General features: G+C 40.1%; 1 protein-coding gene across 1 annotated transcript in view; it reads right to left on the bottom strand.

Annotated features, from left to right (window-relative positions):
- Positions 1-15,311, bottom strand: part of itsn2b (intersectin 2b) — a 112,767-nt gene that overhangs the window by 83,284 nt on the left and 14,172 nt on the right. The window contains exon 2 of the mRNA XM_064341028.1: positions 1,224-1,345. Coding sequence (XP_064197098.1) covers positions 1,224-1,230 — 7 coding nt within the window. The 5' untranslated portion in view covers positions 1,231-1,345. The remainder of the gene's footprint in view (positions 1-1,223; positions 1,346-15,311) is intronic.

Here is a 15,311-nt window from a genome sequence, read left to right as displayed (position 1 = left end):
CCAGTGTAGGTACAGGCTTTCCTCAAAATTTTCTAACGTCATAGAAGTGGAGTGTTCTGTCAAATACAAACTAGCTAACTCATATCAAATACTTGTTAACAGAACTATTCAACACTCTGAATATAGCCTACCTAATTGCAAATGTAAATTAATAGGGTCACGTATTTTATCATCATTGTTGTTATTCTTTGCTGCACATTACCTTTCAAGAGCATCATTTAAAGCCGTTAATTTAATTCCACAGTATCTCTGAGACATAAGAGGGAGATGCCTTTCAGCCACTGCCATGTACTGACGGCATTCACTCAAATGTAATTTTAAGCCAACAGCACAGAAATACAACACTAGTCCTTTAGTTAACCAAGAACTACAGCACAAAAAGTGTCAGCCACCTTCTGGCACCAAAGCACTCCACAATCAGCTCACAGAAAAACTGACATTTCCTCATATACTTGCCCGCCACAAACTCAAATAGCATTTGTTGAAGCATGCATATAGCATCTTAATACCGACCGTGCCAGTAGCAGACAGACAGATAGAACAAGAGATCCTGCAGAAAAGTACAGACCCATGTTCAGTAATAAGCAGCCCTGAATCCATCAATATCCCTGCAATATGCGACGCTGACCAGATCCACAGATGTGGACGTTTCCCTGGCAATTTCACAAAATCTGTCAGACAAAGCTTTTGAAAACTAAAACCATATTGATGATGCATTTTGGCAAGGGATGGGATGGACATTTTGTGACATCCTCCCTCTGGTTATTTCTGCAGCCCTCTTATAAAGAAGTGCTGCTTTGACAGCAGCCGGGAAAGAACTGCAGAATGATATCAAAGTTGATGCTTCCTTCTTTTTTAGTTTCCCCCACAAACAGCACTCTCATGTAAAAATTAGCATCTCATAAAATATCATCAGAAAATATCATAGCAATTTGGTCCTCAGATGCCAATCAAATTGTTGCACTCTTTGTACAACTGGTATGATTGTGTGTCCCCCCCCACCCCCCACCCCCACCCCACCTGGCAAAGGAGGGGGAAATAGAAGCACTGAGCCATAGCGTAGTAAAAACAGCAAAGTAGGCAAGAGACTGGCTTGCTGCGGCTTCCAGGGTTCCAGCTCAATTTCTCTCTGTAGGGACAGCAAACCGCTCGGAAATACATTGACACCATTCCTCAAGACGTGCACATCACCACACACATGCTTATAATAGCGGTACTCTTACCATTCATGGCTGCAGGAGCGGTGTGGGGGGGAGGGATGGAGAGGGAGTCGGGGGGGGGGAAGGGGGGTCGCAAGCAGTCCCAATCTTCTACTCAGCAGGATAGCTCACAGTCATCCGCATCACTGGAAAAAAAAGGAAAACACAACCTCCCATTAATAATGCAAGCAGAGCACAGAGCTGATCAGACCAGCACAGACACGATGGGGAGGGAGGGGGAGAGTGGGAGAGAGAGAGCAAGCGAGAGAGAAAGCGAGACAGAGAAAGCGAACGTGAGAGAGAGAGAGAGAGAGAGAGACGTTCTGCATAGACCAATCTGTGACAATGTCCACCGGGCAGATAGAAAGAAAGAGAGGGAGACTGCTGCTTGTATAAAATGTATAAAATCTAACAGATGCCCTGTCCAAGGCTACTTAATGCTTATAACTTGTATACATACTGGAGGAGAAGATGGGATAGAGAATCAGAGAAAGAGGGAGGGGGAGACAGAGAGAGAGAACGCAAGAGAGAGAAACACGAGAGAGAGAGAGAGAGAGAGAGCATTTTAAAAAGACCAAAATAATGATTTTCCAAAAAAAAGGCCAGGTCTCAGAGAAGCAGATACAGTTTCACCTTCTGTAACACAATATTGGAAGTCAACACAAATTACACATATCTTGGTCTGAAAATCAATGTATCAGGGAGCGTTAACCTAGCAGTGACTGCTCTAAAAGACAAAACCAAAAGAGCATTTTATGCCATTAAAATTTTTTTTACAACATTAAAATACCAATAAGAATATGATTCAAAAATAACTGACAGCGTATGACAGCCGACTGTGCTATATGGAAATGAGGTATGGGGCTCACTTAGCCATCAAGACTACTTACAATGGGACAAAAACCCAGTGGAAACCCTGCATGCTGAATTCTACAAAACAATACTCCAGGTCCACCGAAACACACCAAACCATGCATGCAGGGCAGAATTAGGCCGTTACCCTTTACTTATTAACATTCAAAAAAGAGCATTAAAATTCTGGATTCAAAACAAAGTGAACCAAATTCCCTCCAATATAACGCCTTCCTATCCCATGAGCTAAGCCCCAATAGAAGTCCTCTCAGTCAGCTCGCCCTGAAACTATCAAACTGAACAACTAACAGCACCAAACCATGACCAGTTTCAGACCAGCACTGTTTCAATTAAAATCAACCAATTAATAAATCAAACAAAAGATTATTATTTGGAGCATTGGGAGATAACGACAAAACTACAAAACAAACTAAATTGTTATAATAAGCTAAAAAGAAATTATGAATTGGCAGAATATCTCTCCACTGTCAGAGATATGAAGCAGACAGATCCTTACCAAATACAGACTAAGTGATCACAGCCTAGCCATTGAAACAGGAAGACACAATCAAACATAGCACCCCAAACAGGAGAGGATATGTGATCACTGTGAGACAGGAGAGGTTGAGACAGAAGTATACTTCCTTCTACACTGAAAAAAATATATTTAAATTCGGAAGGAGTTCTATGAAAAAATTAAAATAATACATCCAAATTTTGCCACAATTCCGAATGAACAAAAATGACCCATCCTACTGGGTGAAGGACACACAGGTCCACTAGCTGCGCTGTATGTGACAACCTGTCATAAACACAGAAGCTCAATGACTGTCGACACCAGCAGTTAATTCTTGTCTGTATTTATATGGCAGCATACTGTTTATGTCGTATGTGTGTATAATGTGTGTATATTAGTTTACAGGTTGTATAGTTGATTTTTATTAGTATGATTTTGTTGTTAGGACTGTTAACTCTTTCTTTGGCAACACTGTGCATGTCATGCCAATAAAGCACCCTGAAATTGAGTGGGGAGAGAGAGAGAGAGAAAGTGCAACACCGCTTAAACAGTGTTCTCAACATATTTTTCTCCATCCCTCTCTAACACCCTGCATGTGAAACTCTGTGAAAGCATCCTTCAGGTACAGAGGAAAACGGCAAACAAGGCATGCAGGACAGAAGTAAGCCAATATACTGTACCAATAAAAATAAAAAAAGAGCCATCAAATTTTGGAAGCATATAAACATGAGCGTCCCCAAATTATATCATTGCAAAGCCTGCAATGCCAACAAAATATGAACCCCAGCTGATTTCTGTGTTGAGCACAAGCTGTGTGTCTCTAAGCGACTCTTGCTCTGCCATCACAGGCTGAGGAAAAGGAATGTTGCCCAACTACCAACCACTTTCAACATTTATCCAGTCCTTGTCTGCCCCTTCAGGGTATTACACACCGAAACCACATGCTTCCTACACCAGGAATACCACAAAATGTCAGTACTGGGTTACTACTATATTAGTGAATGCAGGCACTCAGTCAAAAAAATTAGACAAAATCAGGAAGACAATAAACACTTGTTTTTTGTGAATAGGACATACATTTTGATCACCAATTTGTCTGGCTGCTATTTACTACAGATATAGGATGTGTTAAGCCACCATTCTTGTCACTGAGGCACATTACCATCAAACCAAATCAGAACATACTGGTACTGTAAAGATACTAATTATATTGTAACGTGTTAGAACATATGATATTCAATGCAGTAGTTTATAGAAATGTTCGTGTTGCCTCTCCTTCAGAAATGATGAATTTTCAGTAAATTACAAGTCTCATTTTTGTGCTAGATAAAAGAGAGCATATGGGTAGAATATATCTAAAATCTGTTACATTACTGTTGCAGACCCTAAGAGTTCCCATACTTACCCATGCTACAAATTCAAGGACTTCTTGTGTCCTTACAAGTTCCCATTCCCATAAATTTAAAGAAAGACCCAAGACGACTGTACAGTAAGAAGAACAGTACAACAAGAAAGTTGTACTATTAAATCAACAAAAAAATAAAAATAAATACTGTCCCAAGCTTTCAATCTAAATCCAAACACCAACCATTTGAAGCAGAATGTGGATTCTGATGTTGGATTAGCTTCAAAGGGCATAAACAAAGTTTTTCCAGATGGTTAGAAAAAAAAAAAGCCTGTTCAAACATCTCTCAGAGGTAACGTAACATGACAAGTACAGGCCGTTCAACCCAACAATGTGTCTTATTTTCCTAACTAAATTGTACCTCTAATTACCTACAGACTAGATAGTATCCAACACCATATCCAGCTAGGTCTTCAAAACCCCAATAGTTTCTACCTCTACTACATCACCTGTCAGACTGTTCCACAGCCTATTGATGTTTTTGATTCAGGAGCAGCTTCATACGGGAGTAATTTTCATCAAGTGTGGGAGCCATGCTAACTGCAGATACAGTTCATCTTAAGCATATCCTAAATCACATCCAGGTCTCTGTCCCCAGCCTCTCCTCATTCACTTCTAAGCATTTTGCCTGGTACAAGATCAGCTGGTCCAACCATAATCCTAAAAGTTTATACTGATCTAGCATTAGAATCATGATTTCAGTTCCCTTATATGCCTTGTAGTGTGGAGGGGACTCAAACCCAGCCTTGTTCCCTTCCTGGTGCGCACACAGGGGCGACATAGCTCAAGAGGTAAGACCGATTGTCTGGCAGTCGGAGGGTTGCCGGTTCAAACCCCACCCTGGGCATGTCGAAGTGTCCTTGAGCACGACACCTAACTCCTAACCCCTAACTGCTCTGGCGAATGAGAGGCATCAATTGTAAAGCGCTTTGGATAAAAGCGCTATATAAATGTAGTCCATTTACCATTTACACAGGGAGTCATTATATCCCTCCTCGCCAACGCTGACCACGCCTGCTACAACTCTGTCCTGGCAGACACCCTCGCTGAAAGCAGAGCGTTGTGTTCCCCTTTGTCGCCCTGTCCCAAATCCATGTAGGTCACTTCCTGCCACAGCCCAATGGGGTTGAAAGAAACACTCCAGCCAATTAAGGATGTCCCAGCTACTGTACAACAAAGCAGCTGCTGAAAGACAACTCGCTTATACTGCTCTGATGAATCACATTACGGGATCAAATGTGTTCTTCTGCAGCCTGCTGTTCTCACACCTGAATGTGCATTACACTAGGACTATGAAAGATCACTTGACTTTATTTCAGTTAGTTTCCTCAGAAGCAGAGCATGCATAAACAGTTTTTTTAAATCATAAAATGAGGCTGGAAGTGACCCAGACAAAATCTATTACCGAGTAAAAGTACTTCATGCATTTCATGCTGCTGTAAATGCTTTCTCCCCACTGATCGCCTAATATAGCCTAAAGGCTGCTGCATGGCCCAGATATGTTGTATGTCTGTCCTATATTCTGTAGATACACTTTGCAGACTATGCTTGCAGCCTCACCCCAGAGACTCCTGCAGCCAAAGGCGCCTGGAGACACACCATGTCTCCCCTGCCTGGAACTGACGCATGTGTTTAGAATTTGTATGTGATTATATTATCCTCCAAATCATTCTGATAGCATAAAGGTTTGTCTGTAACTGAGGCTATTACTGCAACAATTGTTTTAGTTTGTCAGTTCATTCTGTCTATCGTCAGTACAACTTGACAACCAAAGTGGCGTCCAGATTTCATTTTCATCTGAAGACACGGGCAAAGTAAAAATAAATAAAAAAAACTGTACAATAAATAAATAAATAAATAAATAAATAAATAAATAAATAAATAAATAAAGTGCCCGAACACAAAATGTGAACTCTGTCTGCACAGTCAAATTTAATAAACAGTACAATACAGTACATTACTGGCCACAGATGACATTGGCCCAAGCAGGATTTAGGCGGAATGTGGGCGTTAATCAATGCACTAGAACAGTGCCTAAACAGGTTCTTCTGAAAGGTAAATGAAAGAGAGAAACACACAGCACTCACTAGAATATTATAAACTATTGTTTTATTGCATCAATGTATGAAGGCACAGCATGCACAAACATTTCAGCCTAAGCAGTCCCCAGGGTGCTGAATGTGCCAAAAAATAAACGTGATTTATTTTTTTATTTTTTGTGTGTGGCAGGTAATGGGCAGCTAAACAAGCTATATGACCCAATCCTAACTGGGTTTTGAAGTAGGGCTCCTATTTTCACTGCTACTGAAATGGAAGCCATTCTCCTGCGTAGGCTCTGAAGCTTACAGAGCAAAATTTATTTTAAAATACAATACACATTATCTGGCCCTGTCCCCAGTTGCCACTCACCAGTATACTGATTTATTCTATATGTTGTCTTTCCTGCTGAAGTACTAAACAGGTCTATGTAATGGTTTTATATTTTAAAGCAGTTTGGATAGGTATCTCTGGGTTTAATTTTATTCCCGCTAAAAACTGATCTTAAAAATATATATATTTTTAAAAACATCAGTGATTTTGCAAATTTTTAATACCAGGCATTTCATAAGAATATGAATTTCAGGTCCAATAGGATATCATGTTTGGAAAGTAATGAGGAGTTGAGAAGGCCTAACATTTCAAATACCTTGGCTCGGCGGAATCGGTGAGATAAAACAGATCAACTTCCTACAGTGTGTGTCTAGGTTTCCTGTTACCGGCATCCCATGACTGGATTGATGATAAAATTCAAATCTCCATATTACTTAATGCACAATCATGCAAGTTGTCACTGTTCACATAGTAACTCTGCACAAGGTCACTGTTCTCAGTGGGTCACTGAGTTCATGATCAAGCACACAGCACCTGCATGTATAGCAACTGTGCACAAGGTCACGGCCATTGCAGTAGTATGTAGTTGATCACTGCATGCATGGTTACTATCCACAGGGTCACATTTCTTCAACTGAAAGAGGGAAATGTCATATGGCCTCAATCTCTGCAATGTATGAGCTATTTTTAAGCCTGTTTCTTAGTTCCCAATCCACTCCCTGCCCTCTAGGGACTTCACATAAGGCACACAAGCAAGGAAAAGGATATGACATCCAGTACAAACAAAAAGCCCACGTAGCATGGGGAATTGCCCCATCTAAAGTTTAGATAAATGAGAGGGTGTCTTGAGTATGTGTAGTGTGTGCAGCACGTGTGTGCATGTGTGCGCGTTCATACGCGCATATGTGTGTGTGAGAGAGTTTCCTGCAGTCATATCTGGACAAAATGGCCCACCTAGTTAAAAAAAAAAAATAATTTACAAAACCCACCTGAACAAGCAATATGTACATTGGAATATTGTTAGTAATAATTTAATAATTAATTCCCAAGTTGATATTGAGCTCAAAACAACATTCAACAGAAACAGAGCACCAGGGCAGTTAGCTATAGAGGTCAGCCTGTTAACTGCACTGAGTAAAACCCAGAACAGCTCTTTTAACTTCAATCCATGTTCCAGTTTTTGGAGGGTTCAAGGTTCACAGGTTTCACCTGTGGTTGTTGGCACTCTGTTTCATTCTTTTATGCAATTAAGCAGATGCTACTGTAGTTAATTTAACGCATCTAAGGTTGCACATAAACTTGAAAGCAGTCAAAATTTGAAACGTGACATTCAGTACCATAAAATCGTATTTCATGGACCATTTCAAAAAGTTTTACACGTTAATTTTTTTTCGTGATCTGCTTGAAAAACCATTTTATGCTCCCACCTAAGACATTTCAATGCAGTAAATCCCAAAGTAACAAGCTTGCAAGCTAAATACATCGGGTAACCTCAGGGGACTGGTGGCTAACAAGCCAGCTAGCAATTGCCAGAGGCTACTGAATCAAATTGCTTTAGCTTAGTCATAAGTTAACTGCCTACATGTGATGCCTGGCAAAATAAGCAAAACAACCTAACACTGCGACAAAGAACATTGAACAACCCTCTTATCAACTAAAGTGATAAAGCTAAAGCCGCGTTTCCACCGCAGGAACTTTCCCCAGGAACTAGGAACCTTTTGAGGAACTGAGTGCGTTTCCACCGCAGGAACCAGGGTCTAAATTAGGGGTCTAAGTTCCGGGGACTTTATTTTACCCCCAAAAAAGTCCCTGCTCGGGGGGTAGTACTTTCCAAAAATACCGGAACTTTTGGGGTGGGGCACAAGAGCTGAATATTTCTGATTGGTCGACTACTCGCAGTATTTTATTTCAACCGCCATTTTTAAAAACCGATTTATTTTCATTATCAATATCTTGAATTCAAACTATGTTATGCGGCGCAGTAGCCTAGTTTTGGTTAGAGCCTGCCAATGTTTTGGAACAAATGAGAAATTAAGATTAAGGATTATAACGTGTGCTCTTCTGTTCTTTTCTTGCTTTAGTATTAGTTTTATAAAATGTTAAGCATTCGTGGTGGGACAGCATATTACGTACCAAAACATTCAAACGGTTTAATTCGGTTGCTGAACATTTTCGTCCGGATTTTATTTGTTAGTCCGTTATAATTGACTCAAAACGTTTGACTTATAGTTATGTGAGGTATGCGGTAGTGCTGCGTAATTTACATTGGGGATACAGTAAAAGCAAACTAGAAATCACCTTCCGCACTTTTTGTCAGGTTAAAATAACAGGTTAATTCTAGTAATCGTCCCTTTTGCTTTTTCAGACCGCCATAATTTCACTCTGCAAAATTTTCAATTCCACAAAAAGACCAGGAAGACTAGACATATTTATGGTGCATGATTCGCATCTAGAGGGCACACTCCGCTGCTCCGCTAGTAGTAACTTTCAAGTAGTAACTTACTACTAGTGGCTGTACCACTGCAATATTAATTTATATTTTCAGGCAAGTCCGAGTTTTCATTCTATTTATTCTTGTCATTTTGCGATTAGCCTATATTGGAAATGACGATAAGAGTCAAATTAATCAATTCAACAGCAAATAGTTTACGACGTGTGCATGTTTTCTGCTGTTGTTACCAGTTATTTGTAGAATGTGAATGCATTCTGTCACCTCAGATGTCAAGACATGAAAGTGAATGGTCGCATAAAAACATAATGAATGTGTTTGAGAGGATATATAAAACAGTTACAATCTGCATATTGGCCTGTTATATCATGTTTGTTGCATAACAACGGTCCAAGTCGAACTACCAACGAGAGTTTTGCTTGACAACGGTAAATAATATGCCCAAACGGCCGCGGAAGAATATTTCAATTTCAGATGATTAAGTCGATAAAAATCAATAAATACTAAAGTAACCATATATAGTCGTTGTATAAGTGGAATAAACCCCTCCGGCTGTCCCAGTTATTGGAAAATAATGTACTTCGGTGGTAGTATGGGGTTACAGAAGAAATCATAGGACAGATGGACTGACGACGACGTCGCTTTTACATACATCAGCGGACTAATTTGCCTAATCTTCGCGGGACTTTAGACCGCGGTGGAAACGCAGACAACAATGGGCTGAAGGAACCTTTTAGTTCCTGGAAAAGTAGTTCTTTTGGTGGAAACGCGGCTTATTACACTTATTTACTGAATACAAAATGGTTGTTATACAAGTAACGTTATGTACATACTCATTCATTGTCTAACATTAGACTTAAGCTGTCTTTACACTGCCAAGCCGGGTTAAAATGCTGTAGCAGACCTGGGGTAGAATTAGTGATGATCAATTTCCACAAACGTTCTTTATCCACCTTTTGCTCGGTATGAACATCTTTACACTGCAGAGAAGAATTCGCGGGATTCTCTGTGGCTCGTGCAATTATGTATCTCGTGCATCATCATCGTGAATGATTGTTGTGTGATATTTTTGAAACAACTGCCTTGTTTCTGGTTTTGCTAGCTAAACTGTTAAAGAATAAAGCTGAGCTGGGTGTTAAATTAGCAATAAGAAGAATAAAACAAAAACAAAGGAGATTTCTTCAAAAATGGCATCAAGGCTGAAGGAACATATGAGGAAGCGTAATAAAATAATAACAACGCTAATCCATACTGCCGTATTCTTTTATTTAGTTTTCTCCGGCATGACATCTTTACACAGAAATCAGACCCGGCTCTGCTCCACCTATATATATATATAATGACTTATATATTGATGAACTTGATGGCAATGTAAATAATGGTAATGTTAAGGCCAGTTAAGATCAATGATTCGCAACGAGACAAAACGGTTTTAGAATGTTGCAGAGAAAATTGCAGCGGTGTGAACTGGTTAGTTGCAAAGCCTCTGAAGCCGTTGCCTAGGGTCTCAAAAGACTCACCATGTCAAATCGCCAAGTGCAGTTTTAGAACGTTTACAATCAGATGTCTTGGAATTTTGCAAGTTGCATCCAGTCTCGTTGCGAATCATTGATCTGAACTGGCCTTTAGTTAGCTACATTGCAACGCTGCAACAAGGTAGCATTGCATTCGAGAGATGGTTTGCGAGGTCGGTACCGGTCGGTAGCGTTAGCTAGCGTTTTTTCTAATTGTTAGCTGACATTAGATTGTGTTAATTACATTAGCTAGCTAGCTAACGCAACGTTACCTGATATGAGAGATGGATACTGTGCGCAACGTTGTCTAAACTAATGTTGCCTTTATTGACATGGCCCGGTAGCTAGCGTTAGCTGTGCAAATAGCTATGTAATTTAGTAACGTTACATTGTCATCAAATGTAATATGAAATCTACAGCAACAAATAATGACCTCTCATGTTACACAAAAACATATTAGGGTTCCATAACCTCCCCCACCTTAACGCTAGCAGACACTGGAAAAACCAGTACGCCGCTCACACACAAGTGAGTTGAAGAGCAAGCCTGTTGCGTTAGCTCCGCCTACCCTCTCTGGCGGTCCAACCACTGATGGGTGATGGAAAACGCGTCACCATCTATGCGCCACTTGTAATTTTTTCCTGGGAATGTCGCCACAAACACCCCGTTCTTTAATCATAAATTATTATAATAATAATAATATAAATTAATATAATATTAGGCTCAATCACCATTGTGTTACCTAATTCAGCGATAGATAGTGACTTAACAGACATTTATTTTAATGAAAATCTTCGAGATTATTACTTTAAACCAAACATCATTCCCATGCTGCTATGTGAGTAAATCTGAAGTGATTTATCTGCAAGGAATGGCAAGCCAATGAGAGAAAAGTACAGGAGTTTTCTTCACCTTAGATGACCTTATTACACCCCAAGCAGTTAATCATTAATGAGTGTACTCTATACACAAATTCTCCTGAGATTTCACCTACCAAATGTTCCATATCATTTGCGGTACAATGAAAGTATAATTTATCAGTGGTGAAACCAAATTATATCAGATTTTCCAGGACTGTTTTACACAATAGAAAAGGCTCAAGGCTTAAAGTTACAATCTCGAAGATCTCCGTTTCATTCTCTTTGGCAGTACCGATGGCGAGAAGCGGTAATTGCAGGTGTGTTTTTGGACCTCACTTCCCAGAGATCCAACCGGATACAACCAGTGTCGCCTGAGTGACGTCAGTCAGTTGGCACCTGGGCCACGCCTCCATAACAATTTGAGGTCACCAGTACACATGAAAGCGAAAAGGGAATGATGTCTTCTGAGACGGTAACTATAACACATACTATTTACTGAAATAGTCTAACATTAGGCTAACATTATTCACTGTCTAACAATAGGCTAACTTAAGCCGTCCTTACACTGCCGAGCCGGTTTAAAATGCTGTAGCAGACCTTGGGTAGAATTAGTGATGATCAATTTCCACAGATGTTCTTTATCCACCTTTTGCCCAGTATGAACATCTTTCACTGCAAAGAAGAATCCACGGGATTCGCTGTGGCATGTGCAATTATGTATGCACAATAAACATTGTCTTTCTTGTGAATAACTGTTGTGTGATATTTTTGAAACAACTGCCTTGCAAAATGTTACCCCTGGTGTTTCTGGTTTTGCTAGCTAAACTGTTCGAGAATAAAGCTGAGCTGGGTGTTAAATTAGCAATCAGAACAAGAAGAATAAAACAAAAACAAAGGGGATTTCATCAATTTATTATGGTTCTCCGTCACTTGAACTAATGCCAAGTGACTGTTTTGCCAGTTTCCCGCTGACAGCCCAATTTCCACGCGCTGTAATGGAACGCTTGTAGTGGCACGCGAGATGGTTACCATGGCACTTGCTCCGGCTATTCTCCGGCTCTACTTTACACAGAACAAACACCGGGTCAGCTCTGGCTTTTCTCCTAGGTGGTGAGGTGGCTTGACATCTTTACACAGAAATCAGACCTGGCTCTGCTCCACCTATTCCCCAGGGTTAATGCTCTGAGTAAAGACGGCTTTATTCCGATCATTATAATATATTGATGAACTTGATGGCAATGTAAATAATGGTAACGTTAAGGCCAGTTCAGATCAATGATTCGCAACGAGACGAAGCGGTTTTAGAATGAAACCAAACGGGTACACCTCCCCGTAGGGCTGTGCAATATAACGTGACGATAATTATCGATATCAATAATGGTCGTCCACACCATATGGTGTACTGCCTTTCTTTTCATCCTTTTCCCTTTAATTATATCTGATGTGATTGTAACCAACCATGCTTCAGAGGTTGTGTGAAATGCTTCCGGAAAATAACATCACCGCTGTTATCTACCGGGAGACCATAAGACAGCCAATCAGCAGCAAGACCTTGCAGCTTCTATGTGATTGACAAAAAACACACCACATGATTACATGGAAGCTGTAAGACCTTGCAGCTAATTAACACCAAATCGATTACATTCCTTATGCTTTTTTTCTCCAGAAGCATTCCATGAGGCCTCTGAAGCAAGGTTGTTTACCATCGCATAATGAAAGAGGAAAAAAGGCAAAGAAAGGTTATACACTATATGGTGACAATGATTGATTTGATATTTATCATTGTGGTATATTGCCCAACCCTACATACCATTATTCAAAACCATTATTGTCATAACTTTCTGACCTATCTGTGCTTACTGTGTGAATTGGACTAAATCTGTTCATGGCTATAGATAATTTACATAATAAGTACTGTACCTTATCGAATCTGTGTTGTAGTTGTAGTTGTCCAATGACCTTCATTATGCACTTATTGTAGGTTTGGATAAAAGTGTCTGCCAAATAAATGTAATGCATTGTAAAAGCATTATTTTGCTATTCAGTGAGCAACGTTTCTCACCATTGTTTTGCCATACTTTCGGCCATTTTGTTGGTTTTATCTTGTTGCAATTATGGTATATGAATTTTTGGCGGTGAAACAATATTTTTATTAACTCTAAGATAGATGGTATTGTCCAGTTTGTAACACTTGATTGTTAGAGCTGCAGGTGAGACGGAGCATGGGGTGTTGGACGAACGACGCAACAATGGTGGCACTTACCAAACTGTATTTGGCATCACTATAGAGCATCATGTACTAATAAAGCTAAAACACAGAGTTTGTTGTTTCCAGTTGTAGAATGATTGCAGGAGTAATGAATGTCTGAGTTCAGCAGTCCCAGCACACTGGCATCCAGGACGCTAGGGGGCTTGCGTGAAGGGTTTAAAATGTCCTCATTTTTAATCCCATCTTAGAAACAGCAACTTTGGATGGCTCAGAAGAGTTTCATCCACATTAAACTGCAAACCTCAATTAACCTTGAATGACCACTTTATAGAACTGCAAATTCTGTCACACATGTAGCCATGTATCCTGTGGCTAAGATGCTAGGAGCCCATGAGTTACACAGTACTTAGGATAATATGGCCTGATATAGGGTTTGCAATGACAGAAGGTTGGACACCATAATGAATAACATCCCTCTCACTGTGGGGGGAATATTACTTCTGGTTCACATTTTTCATTTTTCAGTACACAGGTCAAAAGTTAGGGCACAGCTGTTATCAAACCTAACACCATCATCTGTAAATATAAATAAATTTATAATTAAAACCGGCATTAAAGTAACAAACAATATCTTTCAAATTTCCATGCACTAACGGCACAATTAAAATTAGGCCCATGAACCTGTGTGCTGATGAGAAACGGCAATTCAATGTTATTTTAGTGCGTTTCACCACTTTTTACAACAAAAATGTTCACAGGGGTTTATCGAGGGCAATGTGACCAAAATAATTTCAATTTGCATTACAATATAAATCCCTGAAGGTTCACTGTAGGCATTGGATTGTCACAATCACTGAGCCAATTGTACAATTAGGGATCAATTGTGAAAATTACCACGTAAATGTTGAATGTTTTATAATGATAATTGCATTTAAGATAAAAAACAGAAGACATTTGAAATGCAAACAACTGTATTGGGATGGGTGACGGTCACACAGATGAGCAAATAAATAGTATGCATTTCCTCCTTTACAACTAATCATATTCAAACACGAACAGCAAATTGGATGGATGAGTTGCACACTATAGAGGACTAAACATGCCAAAATGATATAATTATATAAATATGGGATTATTTATGAAAAATACGGAGTATAATTATATAAATAAATATACACTGTGTACCTTAATGTAGTAAGTTGCAGCTCATTCGGTGGTCTGCAGTGTTTTCACATCACCTTTTGGTATCGCCTCAGCTGGCTTGGAACCTCGACAGAGGTGATATCAAAAAAGTACCAAGTACTATCCACAACTTTTGCCCGATGGAAAACCAAAAAAGTCGAGTAGAGTCGAGTCGAGTTGAGCTGGTACCATGCGGTGGAAAAGCGGCTTAAAACTACACAATACTGCTGCAGCATTTTGGGAGTAGGCCTACAGTAGCCTACTTCCAAGCTAACTGATTATTAGCATATGAACAAGACACTGCAGTGACACTTGGCGAATTCTGGGATAGACACAAAAAACCATTCCAAATACTGTGCTGTACAAAAGGCGAGCAGGACCGAGGTTTGGGAGCCAAATTCTGTAGATTAATTTCTGTTATCACCTATTGGAACTGGTTTTACTGCTTCCGGGGGCCCACTTCTCCCCCCTGCCTTGGGTCAAGCCAAAGCTAACCCTCTGGGCCTGCCCCCTCAGGCATTACAGTAAGGGATTGGGGAGGTTTATTGCCCGGCAACCGGCCTCAGTAGACTCCCACCAATCAGCACGGGGCACCAAGCACAATAGTTTATGGTCAATCTCAACCCCACCCCAGTTGGGGACAGAGGGGATGCTTATCTAGCAGATAAGAAAGGACCATGTGATAGTAGTGCGTGTGTACCCAAAGTAAGTGCCTGGACATCTGTTTAAGCTGGGGGACAGCTTATTCTCATTT

This window comes from Anguilla rostrata, chromosome 6 (assembly GCF_018555375.3).
Source record: "Anguilla rostrata isolate EN2019 chromosome 6, ASM1855537v3, whole genome shotgun sequence".
Taxonomy (NCBI): Eukaryota; Metazoa; Chordata; class Actinopteri; order Anguilliformes; family Anguillidae; genus Anguilla; species Anguilla rostrata.
Note: the sequence above shows the minus strand (reverse complement) of the source record. Positions and strands in the feature narration are given on the sequence as shown.